We start from the raw sequence: 14,637 nt of genomic DNA, 5'->3' as shown, positions 1-14,637 counted from the left end.
ACCACATTCTGGATCATCTCTGTTTATTTGGTAATTAGGGGCAAAAATGTGGAGAAAGGAAAAGAATCAAAAGCAAAATAAAAAGAGGTCAAGGGGGAGGAGGAGGGAGGAGGGGGAGAAGATGGCATCTCAAGAAGGAAAAGAGAGATACATGAATGGATGGAATTCGACTGACTGTGGTCGACCAGAGGAACGAAGCCGGGACCAACACACACACGACCGGGCCGAAGGTGGAAGAATGCACGCCTGGCCTGTGAGCGGCTGGAGACAGAGGGGATGAGTGGAACTCTAGTGTTGCAAGCGTTTGTCTGGGGGGGATGCCACACCGCAGCACGCAACCACACACACACATGCGCGCACACACACACACACAGAGACACACACACCAACACTACACGGAGAACAGGGCCAGCCAAAGGTTTAAAGTAACCACAGACTTCTGAATGTTCTAAATATAGGAGGATGGATAGGATCTATGGATAATGGGGCCAAATGCATACACACACACTAACACACATACAAACACACACACACGCAGGAGAACGCTGCTGACAGCTCAGATAAGCTTGTTACAGTGAATCATTCGTTCTCGACAATTTTCAAACGCTTGGTGAGAAGATTCTGGCTGGTGTGCTGCGTTCAAGACATGTCCTCTTATTAATAATAAGAGGTTAAATGAACCCGGAGTCGAGTGATAATCAGCTGCTCCGTGCACATCTACAGGTCAACATTAAACCAGAGAGACATTCTCTCTTATCCCAGATTCATAAATGTGAGAACTTCCCACTTTTTCTGGTTTATTTCTTTGTAAATGTAATATTTTTGAATATTTTCTGTTGGTAAAAGCAGTTTGGAGACATTGTTTTGCCCTCAGGGAAATTTCTAAGACATTTCTCAACTATCTCATTGACTAAACTTAACTAAATTGTGCATAAAAGATTATAAAATATTATTAATTAACTTTAGCACCAAGAACTTTAGTAAAAGACACTTGGAATATCTTGTAAACCAACTCAAACCTAACCTGCGCCTCACTGAATTAATACTTTGTATGGGATGAAGCTCGGACACTTTTCTATCTGTAAAGACGTGACAACTTTGTATAGTATGGATTCTATATTTAAATTGTACCTTTTACAAAATTTCTAATGTATAATAATGTGTATTAGGTTAATATGTTGTGTGGTTGCTGAAGAAAGAATTTAAATAATTAAATGTAACCCTAACCCTGACAATTTTTTACCAAATGTAATGTTAAGTAAATGTCAAATTATCTATATTTTTGTAATTACTTCGTTGCAAATTCCTCTTAATTTATCAATTATTATTACAGACACAGGAACAGCAGATAATAGATAAATGGATTAACTAGTAGAAAAATTATGAATAATTATTTAACAATACTGGGGATTTGTTTCTAAAATAAACAAAAGAAATATTTATTTTGATTTGTATTGTTCAACAAATATTTGTGGAGTTCATTTCATTTTATTTTACAATTTATAACTCGTGATTCTGGATTTTAAAACCTTCTGTCAGAGTTCTCACACTTTTACATCGGCTTGTATAATGATATTCATACTTATTACAGTTTTACAATATTCCTCTATTTTTTTGGAGAATATATATTAATAATAATAAGAATGACAACATTCAGAAAAAAAGGGTAATATATAAAACGAAGCATGATGCACAATCATGTTTCATAAAACAGAAAAAAAAAGATATATAACTCTTCAGGGTTTTAAAACGTCTGATGGCATTTGTTCAGTAGCTTCAGGAGTCCAGAATTAAAAAAAAAAAATTATATTATTGATCGAACATAGTGTCGAATGTAATGTGATTTTCCGATTGCGTGTGTTGTTCGACAATAAGCCTTAAAACAACTGAAATATATTAGTTTTTAAAATAAATTGTAATATATCCATATTATTTTTTACATGCTGATTTTCAAAGTGCTCGGCGACATACCACGTTTAATCTCCTGCGTATCCAAGTGTGTGTGTTAGAGTGTGTGTGTGTCTGTGTGTGTGTGTGTGTGTGTGTGTGTGTGTCCTGGGGGAACTCCCGTCTCGGCCCTGTCCCAGGACCCCGGAACCTTCCAGAACACCGGGACCCGACCACACAACAAACGGCCCCGTCAGCGTGATTTATCGGCCATTCACCACCAGGTCACTCACACAGACACACAAATATAAATACACACAAAGACGCACACAAACTCCAAAGCATCAATGCACGCGTATGGGGACATATGAAAGCGCACATGTCAACGCACAAACATGAAAAATTAACCCAGATTGTGTGGATCCGTCAGACGCACACACACACACAAAGATGCCGGTGCAGATGTGTACACACAGAGCGGAGGAATGCTCTTCTTTTGATTTGATAAGAAAGGTTCAGAAAAACAATGGATGAGAGACAGAAAGAGACAGAAAGAGAGAGAAATAAAAGAGGAGCAGAGCTGAATAACTCCAAAAGATTCTGATCGGCAAAAGAAAAGCGAAAGGGGAGGAGGAGGAGGAGGAGAGGATGGAGGGAAGGAGAGGATGGAGACGGAGGAAGAGGAGGATGAAGCGAGCAGTGGGAGCAACGGAGGGAAAGGCGAAAGAGCAGAGGAGGAAGAGGGAAGGAGAGAGAGGGGGGGGGGTAGAAGTAAACATCGATGCCGGATGAATGCAATTTTTTTTTCTTTTCTCCTTCTCCCCATCTTCCCCCCTTCCTTCTCCTCCTCCGAGCGAGAGAACAAGAGGCACTGCATCATCCCGACAGGCGGAGAAAGAGAAGAGAGGGAGAGAGAAAGAGGGATTGTGACGGAGGGATAAAGGGCTATCCGTCTCTGTCTGTCACCTCATTCATCGTCCCCTGCTCCGTCCTGCCGGCCCATCCGTCATCCGCTGTCACACACACACACACGGACACACACACGGACACACTCTCCAACCACTTTCACACACTCTGCACCAACGACGACACACACACACACACACACACACACACACACATCAAAGACCAGCGGCCAGGCACACAAACTTCAGCTCGTTCTCCGCCCTGTTTCACACATTCACTGCGATGACACACAAACGGACGCGCACACAACTACGTTCATCTACACACACTCTCACAGCAATGATGACAAACACGCTGACAGACACACACACAAACATACACACAAGCCAGGAAAGCCACACAAACTTTCTCTTCGCCCCGTTTCACACATTCACAAAGGTCACAAACACAGATACGCTCCACTGGGATGACACACACACAAACACACACACTAAAAGAACACACTCGCCAATGACGAGGGCAAACGCAAGTTCCCCTCGCACGCACTTTCACTCGCTCGCCTGCCAAGCGCCAAGTTAAAATACGACAACACTCGACACACTCGCACGCGCAGACACACACACGCACACTCGCTCCGCCCCAACATCCTGGATTCTCAGCGCTGTCGCCCAGTTCCTCCTCCGTCTGGTTCTGGTTTTTCCCAGGACCCGGAAAAACAAGACCGCCCGGCCACTTCCTGTGTGTGTCTCAGTCTCAGGTCTGAAGAACCCGGGTCTGGAACCGGAGCCGGTTCTCACCAGAGAGGACAGATCGCCAACAGCAGTGGGGACATGTACTGTACCTGGCGTGTGTCTCTCATGTTGTTCATTTATTCCCCCAGGACACGTGTGTTTAAATCAAGTCTAAATTCTCCCTTGAACTAAACGTCCCACAGGTAAACTGGTTTCAGACGTTCACTGATGTCTGGATCCTTTTCTGAAATGTTCAGGAGATGTGAGAAAATGTCCGAGTCACTTGCTCTGGTCATTTTATGAAATTTTACTTTCGAATATCCAGAAAATGCCAGAGTGAATCCACGGGAGAATACATCAGATGTGTTGATGAAGTTTCTAACACTGGGAGAACACGGATATCTCAGGGTGAAGAAGAGGAGCCGGAGATTTGAGAGGTTTTGGTGACGAAGGCCCGAAACGGAGATTTGTCAAACAAGTTGCCAGAGACTCCACCATCTACACAGGCTCCGCCCCTCGTCCTCATAGAACTCCAGGAAATGTCTGGACCCTATTTTCCAGAGTTCAGCCGAGAAACTGTTATCTAGAGAATTCCTCACTTAGCCACATCATGTTACTGTCTTTCTGACAGAAATATCAAATAATCTGAGTGAGATTTTACCTAATAAAAAATAAGATACAGATCATTTGATGGCTCTGATATTCAGAATCAGTCTTTTGCTTCATCTCTGCACGTGCATCATTTTTAAACATCTCTTCAAATCTCTTCTTTATTCTGTTATTCATGGCCTTTGTGTTTCTCTGCTGCACCTTCACAGTTTCCCGCTTAAACCTGCCGTAGAAATTAATTTAGGATTTTCAAAAGGTTATGTCTCACTGTAAAAAAAGGACGAAATGTCAGAAGTTCAGAAGACATCAAACAGCAAGAGAAGATAAAAGAGGGATGGAAGAGCAGAGACAAAGAAGAGAAGGATGGGGAATTAAAAGAAATTAAATAAATGAGAAGGGTTGAAATAAAATCAGGAATAAAGGAGGAGGACGAGGACTGTGAGGGAGGATGGGAAGAAGGATGAAAAGGAGGAGGGGAGGGAGCGAGCGAGCGACGAGGTGGAAAAAGAAAGATAGCGGAGGCAAAAACAGAAAAGAGAGAAGGAAGGAGAGGAGGACCACGAGGGAGACAAAGACCTACTTGTCTCAAGTCACTGAAGGCCAGAAGCAACGTGTCACCCTGGAAGCCTGCGACCGGGCCGGCTCTGGCAAAACCTGTGGGAAAATACAAACCCGCCCCCCCAGTCCACCCCCGGAGAGAGGGAAGAGAGGAGGAGGAGTAGGAGGAGGAGAGGAGAGAGAAAAAAGAGGAGAGGGTGAAAAACTGAATAATAAAAGACCTGGTTGGATTTGCTATGCATCGGGTTAGATTGGCAGACAAATGACAGCCGGGTGAGGAGGGAGGGAGGGAGGGAGGGAGGGAGGGAGGAGGAGGGAGGGAGGGAAGGGTGTTAGAGTCATGTCGCTGGGTCTTGTTGAAAAAGAGTGTGTGTGTGTGTCTGTGTGTGTGTGTGTGTGTGACGAAGACAGGGAGAGTGTGTGTTTGTCGGTGTGAAAGAGCAAAGGGTTTTGTAGCGTACGCTGTGTTGAATTTGTGTTTGTGAGAGAGAGTTGGTCGCCTTGTCAAGTGTGTGTGTTTGTGTGTTGGTGTGTGTATGGTGTGTGTGTGTGTGTGAGTGGTGTTTGTGTGTGTGTGTTTGTGCGTTCACTCGTTGTTTGTGCAGGGCCCCGCCGCCGTGTTCGAGAACAGTCGCGAACTGTTGGATTTTGAACCCAGGGCGACGCCTGAGTGTGTGTCTGTGTCTGTGTGTGTGTGTGTGTGTGTGTGTGTGTGTGTGTGTGTGTGTGTGTTTGTGTGCGTTCGGGGTGTTTGTGTGTCGGGGTCGTACGGAGTGTGAGCTGGGGTCCTGGCGTCAGTTGGCCCCCGTAAACAAGCCGACGGGTATTCTGAGCGAGGGAACGAAAGAAAAGAGGAGTGCTGCGGGGAGAGAGGGAGCGTAGCCTGTCGCTAATCCCTTTCACCTCCGAGCGCACACACACACACACACACACACACACACACACACACACACACACAGACACACACACACACACACCACAGCACTGATTACACGCCTGCCATCTTCAGTGACCCCCGTGACACACACACAGACACACACAAGCTACAGTATCTGTTCAAGTAACCTTTACTCCTCCATCCATTATTTCACCTTTAACTTCACTCTTCACCTCCTTTTCCTCTGTTTCTTTCTTCCTCAGTTCAGCTCATTTCTTTCTCTCCTCGTTGGAACAAATTTTAACAACCTGACCCTGGGCGCACGCCGCCGACCGACAGCCAATCACAGCTCTGCACCCCCCCCCGTGACTTGCAGGTAAACGTAGGTAATCAGGAAGGACTTTACTGTTCCACCCGTAGACTGTGATTTAAAGATGGAGGACAAGTGTTCACTTCCTTCCCGTGTTTAGAAGCTCAGATATTTAACGTGCAGGAGACGTCATGTGGCGTCTGTGAACGTAGCCCCACTGATATTTATATATAATAGTACTTGTTTGTTGCCAAAAAAATACAGTTATACGTGAAATTGTGTGGCACATAAGCCGAGACAGAAGTAATTCTGGATCTGGACGAACGGGGAGAATCCAGGATGTTTGTTTTTCGGTTTCTTTAACACGGGAGAAACGGAGCTGACGGAGGTTTCTTCTCGTTCAGGCCCTTCACCTCGATTTGTCGGTGGGATTACGCAAAATCCACGGAACTGATTTCAAATAAACTCTGCGGAGGAATGAGGTCGGAGCCTCGGGAAAGAACTCGTAAAATGTTTGGTGGATTAAGCAGCAGATCAAGATTTTTTATATTTTTTTTGGTCATTCAGCCTTTTTTGTCAAATTTTCAGGGAATAATGCAAATATTTATTTTTAAAAATCAGACGGCAATTTGGTGCAGATCTGATAAAAATCTGAATATATTAGATCTCAGTGTTTTAATAGGGGAGTTTTTTTTTTTACTCTATTTTTAATGTGTAGCTGAGATGAACTTTGATTTATTGAATTATATGATATACTATGTTTTATTACAAATAAATGATTAAGGGTTTATCAGACTTCTTCTTTTCTTCTTTTCTATTTCAACTAAATTTCTCAAATCAATTTCTTTCCAATTTACCTTATTATTTCCAGCAGATTTAGTTTTTTCCACTCGAGTTTACTTTCTTTTTCAGTCCGTTACAGTTAAATATCATTTTTCTGTCTCCGTATTTTTACCTTTTTACCTGTTTTACCGTATTTCTGCACTTCCTGCTTGTGAAAAACAAATTCAGGTAAAGAGTCAACTTCACTATCATTTCTGAACCTCCCTGGTTTTTTTCGGTTGCTCTTCATCTCCGTCTCATTAACTTTTCTTTCATCCCTTTATTTCTCTCTCCTCCATCTCTTTCCCATGTTCCCTCCTTCTCCTCCCTCAGCTTCTCCTCCTTTCCGTGTTCCCCGCTGATCGTGTTCATTTCATCTGCACCTCCCGCTCCCTTTTTTTTATCTGTCACAATCCTGAAATTCCTCCCTCTATTTAATCTCTAATCCCTCTTTCTTTTGCTCTCCCTCACTTCCTCCGTCCTTTCAGAGTCACCATTAATTTTCATTTAATCCCTCCTCTCATCCGTGTATTCTCTTCTGGTGGGTTCTTTTTTATTTCACACCTCTTTCATTTAATCCTTTTCTGTCTGCCCGCTTCTCTCTCTCCTCCCTTTCATCCCATTCTTCTCTAACCCTTTTATTTTTATCATTTAACCCTTCCTTCCTTCCTTCGGTCCGTCACTAACTTTCTTTTTTTTTAAACTTTATCCAACGATGTAGTTTTCTTCCTTTTTCACTTGATAATTTTTCATCTTTGTCTTTATTATTTCTGCTTTTTAGTTTTATTTAATGACTCCTTCCATCAGTTTTCTATTCCCCTGTTTACTCCTCCTTTCATACATTCGTTTTTTATCCTTCTTTCTCACATCACTCGTTCCCGAACCCATCGCTCCGACTATTTATCCCTCTGTCAAATATTCCCCCTCTTTTCCTTTCATTCATCATCTCACCTCTCTTTATTTTAATCCATTTACAGTTTAAAGTAAAAATCCCTCCATCCCATCCCATCCATTTCTTCCCCTTTAATCCGTTCATCCACCTTTGCACTTTTTATTTTACCCCTTCCCTTTAATCCCTTGTTCCTGTTCTTCTCTCCACTTGCTCCGTCAGGTCCCTCCATCTTTCATTCATCCCTCTTCCCCCTTAAATTAAATCCCTCTCTCCCCCGCCACCACATCCTTTCGCTCCGTCTTGTGGTTTCCTTCTGCTTATTTCTCTCTCTCTCTCTCTCTCTCTTTTGAATTCTTCACATCCCTCAAATTGTTTGCCTCTTCTTTCTTCCATTCTTCTACTGTATCTTCACCTCTTCCCGTGTCTGTCTATTCTCGCAGTGTTTTTTTTTTACTCCCTCTTCTGGGTCCTCCGTCTGCCACCAATAAGTAACTCCGTAACCTCCTAACCCCTCGGCAGCACTGCACGCATGTCACTGTGCATTATGTCACACACACACACACACACACACACACACACACACACACACACACACACACACACACACACACACACACACACACACACACACACACACACACACACACACACACACACACACACACACACACACACACACACACACACACACACACACACACACACACACAGACACACACACTGTGACCCGCACTGTGACTCTAAGAACCTTGATCACGAACAAAACAAAAAAAACTGAGCCAACGACGCCTGGCACTCTTTCATTTCTCCTCCTCCTTTATCTCCGAGCGCTCGGCATATATACGCTTCAACAAAAAAAAAAAAAACAAGGCGATGGAGGGAGGTGAGGGGAGGAGAGGGAAAGAATGCATGGGGGGGGAGGGAGGAGAGAGCAGTGAGGATGCGATGGGAAGGAGGATGAGAAAACGATTGACAGATGAGAGGAGTGTCGGGGGGGAAGGGGAGGAGAAGAGGGGATCTAAAGGATGCTCTCCGCCGAACCATGCAACTGGCTGTTCCATAGCGCCCCCTGTGCCGTCAAACCTGAACTGCACCCGTGCAACATTTCAAGCTTGATCACTTTTTCAATTCATTCAAAATCATCATAAAATGCTCAATGAGTTTTGTTGGGAATACTTGTATTTTGTGTAGTTGTGGACGAGTGACCTTTAAATCTGCGTGTTTGATGTGCTGCACGTCTTATGTGTGATGAAGAGGAGAGAAGAAATATGTCACAGAAGAAGAAAGGGGATGAAACGACAGCAGAGAGAAGAAGAGGGGACGAAAATGGGAAGAACAAAAAGAGGAAGGCCAGGAAACCAATCTAACAACATTTCGAATTTACAATAAATACAAATGTGTGAAACAGAATGTCGACTCACTCTCGCACTCCTTGACGTCGGCGTTGAGCTGGTGCAGAGCGCCCATGGAGATCTGTCGGATCTCGGGGTCGAGCAGCAGCTGCATCAGCGAGGTGGAGATGTGTTTACAGGCCGACATGCACGCCGTCTGAGCCACTTTCCCCTGAGAGACGGAGAGAGAGAAAGAGAGAGAGACAGAGAGAGAGACGATGGTTAGTGAGCGGACACGTTGACGTCTCAGTCACAGTTTGACATCGTGTCCAGCGTCCAGCTTGTTTTTTTTTAAACCAGATATAGCCATATTTAGAGTAGCGACATTTTAGAGAGTGATAGACTTCTATAGAACGAACCAGTGGAGTCGCCCCCTGCAGGTCATTTGAGAGAAAACAGGTTTCTACTTCCTCTTAGAAATAGAGTGTGGCTGAATAAGCTGTTTCTCATCAAACAGCAGCAGAGAAGACCTTCATATGAGCGACGACATTTTAAAAGCACATGACAAAGATCTAAAAATATCTGCTAACTTATCTTTACTTAACTTAACTTAACTTTCTTGTGTTGACCTGAGAACTTCTCAAAGACTGAAACACGGTGGTTTGGAGACAGTGTACAGGTGATACTCTTTTAATCGATGCTTATATAAAAGAGCTGTACATTTTAATATGAGAGATACACACACACACACAAACACACACACACACAAAAACGCACTCACTAACACAGACACACACTGTATGCTGAGTTCAGGTGTAGTCAGAATGATGAAGTACTATATTGAGAATAAAAGCAGCGGATGAGGAAGTACATGACAACGCATTAATACAGAACACACAACATATGTGTGTGTGTGTATTGTGTGTGTGGCCTCAACGTCTACATTCCAACAGAATGAAGCTGAGCTGAAAAGAGGGAAACAGCAGAAAAGGAGGTGAAGGTAATCCAAAGCTTTGTGCTCTGGTAATCATTAAATAACTTAATTATGATTGTAATATAACTTTAAACTCCAAAAGTTTGGACAATATGTGATGTTGTAAAGAATCGCAACAACCGAAAGCTATTATTAAATTATCTCAACCCCTATAACTTCCGCTCTTTTGTATAAAAACACATTATTTTTAATTCTTTGCTTTCGTGAACAAACAATATAATAATTTTAGTGAAAAGCTTTAAAATCACTTCCTCTCTCTTTTCTCCTGCTGAAATTGCTTAAATAAACAGATTCCCAAGGTTTCTGCTCGTCTGAATTACTGAATATCTTTGAGACCAATAATTTAACAAAATTAAATTAAATTCATTAACTTTAAGACTATTCAATGCTTCACAGAAACTCTGGTTTCCTCAAAGAGATTCACAAACTTCATCTCATCGTCTATAACAAACCTCGACAGCAGCAGAAAGTGGAGCTCGCCTCAGAGGGAAAAATCTAATTACACACACGGTGAACACGTGCGTCCACATATGTTCGAGAAACACACACCTACAGACCGGCCGGATTTCCTCCACTACGACGCTGGCCTCTGAACTCACACACGCACACACAGACACACACACACACACACACACAGACACACACACGCTCCACACAACCCCAGGGGTGAATTATCAGAGGGTGAGATTGAGCGTGAAATGGGTTAATTCTGTTTACATGTCCTGAACCAGCGCTGACTGACACACACATGAACACACAGGTAGGTCTGTCTGACAGGAACGTCTCAGAGGTCAACACAGGAGGAGACTGGGAACGATTAGAGGAGAGGAGGAGGAGGAGAGATTAGGGGAGAGGAGAGGAGGAGGAGGAGAGGAGAGGAGGAGAGGAAGAGGAGGAGAGGAGGAGAGGAGGAGGAGAGGAGGAGGAGAGGAGGAGAGGAGGAGAGGAGAGGAAGAGGAGGAGAGGAAGAGGAGAGATTAGGGGAGAGGAGAGGAGGAGGAGGAGAGTTGGAGAGGAGAGGAAGAGGAGGAGAGGAGGAGAGGAAGAGGAGAGGAGAGGAGAGACTAGGGGAGAGGAGAGGAGGAGGAGAGGAGAGGAGGAGGAGAGGAGAGATTAGGGGAGAGGAGAGGAGGAGGAGGAGAGTTGGAGAGGAGAGGAAGAGGAGGAGAGGAGGAGAGGAAGAGGAGAGGAGAGACTAGGTGAGAGGAGAGGAGGAGGAGGAGAGTTGGAGAGGAGAGGAAGAGGAGGAGAGGAGAGGAGAGGGAGAGGAGAGACTAGGGGAGAGGAGAGGAGGAGGAGGAGAGTTGGAGAGGAGAGGAAGAAGAGGAGAGGAAGAGGAGAGGAGAGACTAGGGGAGAGGAGAGGAGGAGGAGGAGAGTTGGAGAGGAGAGGAAGAGGAGGAGAGGAGGAGAGGAAGAGGAGAGGAGAGACTAGGGGAGAGGAGAAGAGGAGGAGGAGAGTTGGAGAGGAGAGGAAGAGGAGGAGAGGAGAGGAGAGGAGAGGAGGAGGAGGAGGAGGAGGAGGAGGAGGAGGAGGAGGAGAGGAGAGGAGAGGAGAGGAGAGGAGAGGAGAGGAGAGGAGAGGAGAGGAGAGGAGAGGAGAGGAGAGGAGAGGAGAGGAGAGGAGAGGAGGAGGAGGAGAGGAGGAGAGGAGAGGAGGAGGAGGAGAGGAGGAGAGGAGGAGGAGGAGAGGAGAGGAGAGGAGAGGAGAGGAGAGGAGAGGAGAGGAGAGGAGAGGAGAGGAGAGGAGGAGGAGAGGAGAGACTAGGGTAGAGGAGAGGAGAGGAAATAGAAGAAAGAGAAAGTAAGGTAAGGAGAAGTAAAGAAGGAAAAGTTAGGGATGAGTGAAGACAGGAAGAATTATGGAAGGTGAGAGGAGAGAAGGTAAATAAGCGGAGGTGAGGAAAGGATGAGAAAGCTAGGTATGTTAAGGAAAGGGAGTGATAAAACCAAGTGATGCTTCTTCTTCTCCTCCCTTCCTCCCTCCCTCCCTCCCTCCCTCCCTCCCTCCCTCCCTCCCTCCCTCCCTCCCTCCCTCCTCCCAGCTAACGAGAGACGTTCATCAAAGAGCTCGTTAAAAGCCACTCGGCTGCTAACGGCTGAACAAATAGACAAGAGAGAAAGAGAGAGAGAGAGAGAGAGAGAGAGAGAGAGAGAGAGAGAAAGCAGGCGAGGCGGAGGAGGGAAGGAGACCGGCGGGGTCAGGCGGAGGAACAGACGAGGGGAAGGGGGCCTGGTGAATAATCAAGGTCGAGGAATGAACGAGGGAAGAGGAAGGAAAAGGAGAAGAGAGAGGAATGCAGACAGATGAGAAAGACAGTGAAATATTCAAATAAAAGCATCTGTCTCTCGTTCTCCTCATGTCATCGTTCAGGGGCTGAAATTCAGTTTAGACTTTCAAACGTCTCTATTATTAATGTCAATATTAAGTCAAATGAAGTGAAATTTGTCTCATATCTCCACAGAACCTCCTATTTTATTATATATATTAATTCGTAGTAAGGTGGGTTTTGGCATAAACACACTAAGGAGTCATTGTAATATTTGACTCGTGATATTTCCACATCTGATCACGCCTGAGCTACACTTCAAATAAAAAGAGGCTCAAAGGACGTTTGACAAATTACTTAGAACAACCAGAACCTGGTACGTGAAGCTTCTCGGTGTAATAACAGATTGACGAGCTCTTCCAAACAGAGCTGCTCCTCCCCGCGGACTCCGGCTCCGTGATGCCAGGAGCACGCCGAGTTAGGAGAAAGGCACCGGGGGCGGCGAGTCGTCACGATGCCATAACGCACTGATTCACGACTCCTGGAGGGGATTGGTCACGGTGTATAATACGCTCTCCGTCCATCCAGAAAGCTGTCAGTCAAACCAGGAGCCACTCGGGGCAGCCAAGAGTCAAGAGGTGGGATCGCGGCAGAGAGGAAATACGATAGTGGCGTGCGACACCCCGGAGTTCTCCCGACTGAACCCGAGGCGTGGAGTTCTACTTACAGGTGTTTGTTGTGATTCACGACCTGGATTTATCTGCTCGTGTGTTTGGATTCACACAAAACTCAGATTTGCCGTGAAAGGGAGAAGCTCCGGGAGTTTCAGCCTCGTGGAACAAACTCTGATGGTTGCGTTATGGCAGGAATTAATTCATGTCACTCAGGAATAACACCACAAAAATGAAGTCTGGACTTTTGTGAATGTTTTCACTCTGAGTGTAACCTTGACACTGACACACACAGACACACACACACACACACACAGAGAGAGGGCCAGTGCAAGCAGCTTCACCTCAAGGACTCAAAACCACATTTGATCTGACAGACACCAGAGTTGGAAATTTCATTTTGTCTAATGGAACAAGTGGTAAATCCATTTTTCTTTCTTTCCTCTGCACACAATTGTGAAAGACACATATTTTAGCTCAAATTAAAGTTGACAATCTCAATTTGAAATGTTCTTGTGAGATCCTGTCTCTTTAGTTTAATACTTAATAATAATAATATGACTAATCCTGTTTTAACAGCAATGAATTCTATAAAGAAAACTCAACAATATCAAACCTCAATCACATTTCCGATACAGTTATCGTGGTTATTATTGCACATTTTTTAAACGTATACAGCTCCAGAAAAAAACAGTGTCTGTAGAATTTGGAAGAAACGTTGTCGATAGTTTAAAGAATGGAATTAAAATGTTCATTTTACTTTAACAGATTTTTATTAACAGAGAAACTTATTTTTTCCACAGCTGTATACTGGCCAATAACGGTATTGGAAATTATTTTCTTTCTAATATCCATTCACTCAGAGCTCTGGAGTATATCAAGTTAAGTCGAGCAGAACGTCTGGGACGATGTTAACCGGCCAAAAGTTTCTCGAACATTTGCCCGACGTTAACACTCGAAAGTGACTTCGTACGATCACAACACACGAACACAGACGCAGGCAAACGTGCATCACTTCCTGTTCGTCCCGCATGCTGGTTCGGTGGAGGGAGGTGTCGGGGTCAGATTTTTAAAAAAAAACGGGTTAACAAGGTCAGTCAGGGGTTTGGTAAACAACACTCCGTTACCACAGCAACCGCAGATACTCACCGGTAAGGTAGCGTGTTCTGTTGGCGTTCCCTGAGGTAAAACAAAACAAACATAAACCGGGAGATTTAGCCCCGGGAAGAGCCTCTGAAACTAAAGGTGTTATTGATGGGAGACATGAATAGTTACAGGAAACTGAAGCGCGAAAACAGAGCTCCTGAATCAAACCGCCAGGACGACACTAACGGCTTTTTCCACCTCCGTATTTCATCGCACACGGGCCCTTGAGACGACGCTAATCGGACAATCTGGCGCTCGGCGGGAGCATCACGGGAAGTCCCCGGCGCGCAGAGGAGACGCCGCCGCCAAACGCTTCTCGGAGCGCCGCGGGACGAACCATCAAGGAGCAGAACAGCGTCCAAGAGTTTCCTCTCTGATTTCCATGCTATCACTTTCACTCCCAAGGGCCATTCCCCGTTCCATCTCTAAATCTGAGCTCAATGCGATTACGCGTCTTTAAGCGACGTAGCGCTGAACTCTTGCAGAACCATTAGCTCTGGGATATGTTTTAATCTCTGGGAACTGGGACGTGTGCGAGCTTCTTAGAGCTGTTAAAGAAATGTGAGCCGGCCGCTGTTCCCTCAGCACGGCTGCTTCCAAACAGTTAAATTCACAGCCGATAAAAAACGAAAAC

At 44.9% G+C, this 14,637-nt stretch overlaps 1 protein-coding gene across 2 annotated transcripts in view; it reads right to left on the bottom strand.

Moving 5' to 3' along the window:
- The window catches only part of exoc6b (exocyst complex component 6B), a 71,434-nt gene that overhangs the window by 16,958 nt on the left and 39,839 nt on the right, over window positions 1-14,637 (bottom strand). For both annotated transcript variants that reach the window (XM_061095934.1, XM_061095935.1), the window contains exons 19-20: window positions 9,014-9,155; window positions 4,714-4,787 (exon numbers count right to left, since the gene is read on the bottom strand). In XM_061095934.1, coding sequence (XP_060951917.1) covers window positions 4,714-4,787; window positions 9,014-9,155 — 216 coding nt within the window. The remainder of the gene's footprint in view (window positions 1-4,713; window positions 4,788-9,013; window positions 9,156-14,637) is intronic.

This window comes from Limanda limanda, chromosome 22 (assembly GCF_963576545.1).
Source record: "Limanda limanda chromosome 22, fLimLim1.1, whole genome shotgun sequence".
In the NCBI taxonomy this organism is placed as follows: Eukaryota; Metazoa; Chordata; class Actinopteri; order Pleuronectiformes; family Pleuronectidae; genus Limanda; species Limanda limanda.
Note: the sequence above shows the minus strand (reverse complement) of the source record. Positions and strands in the feature narration are given on the sequence as shown.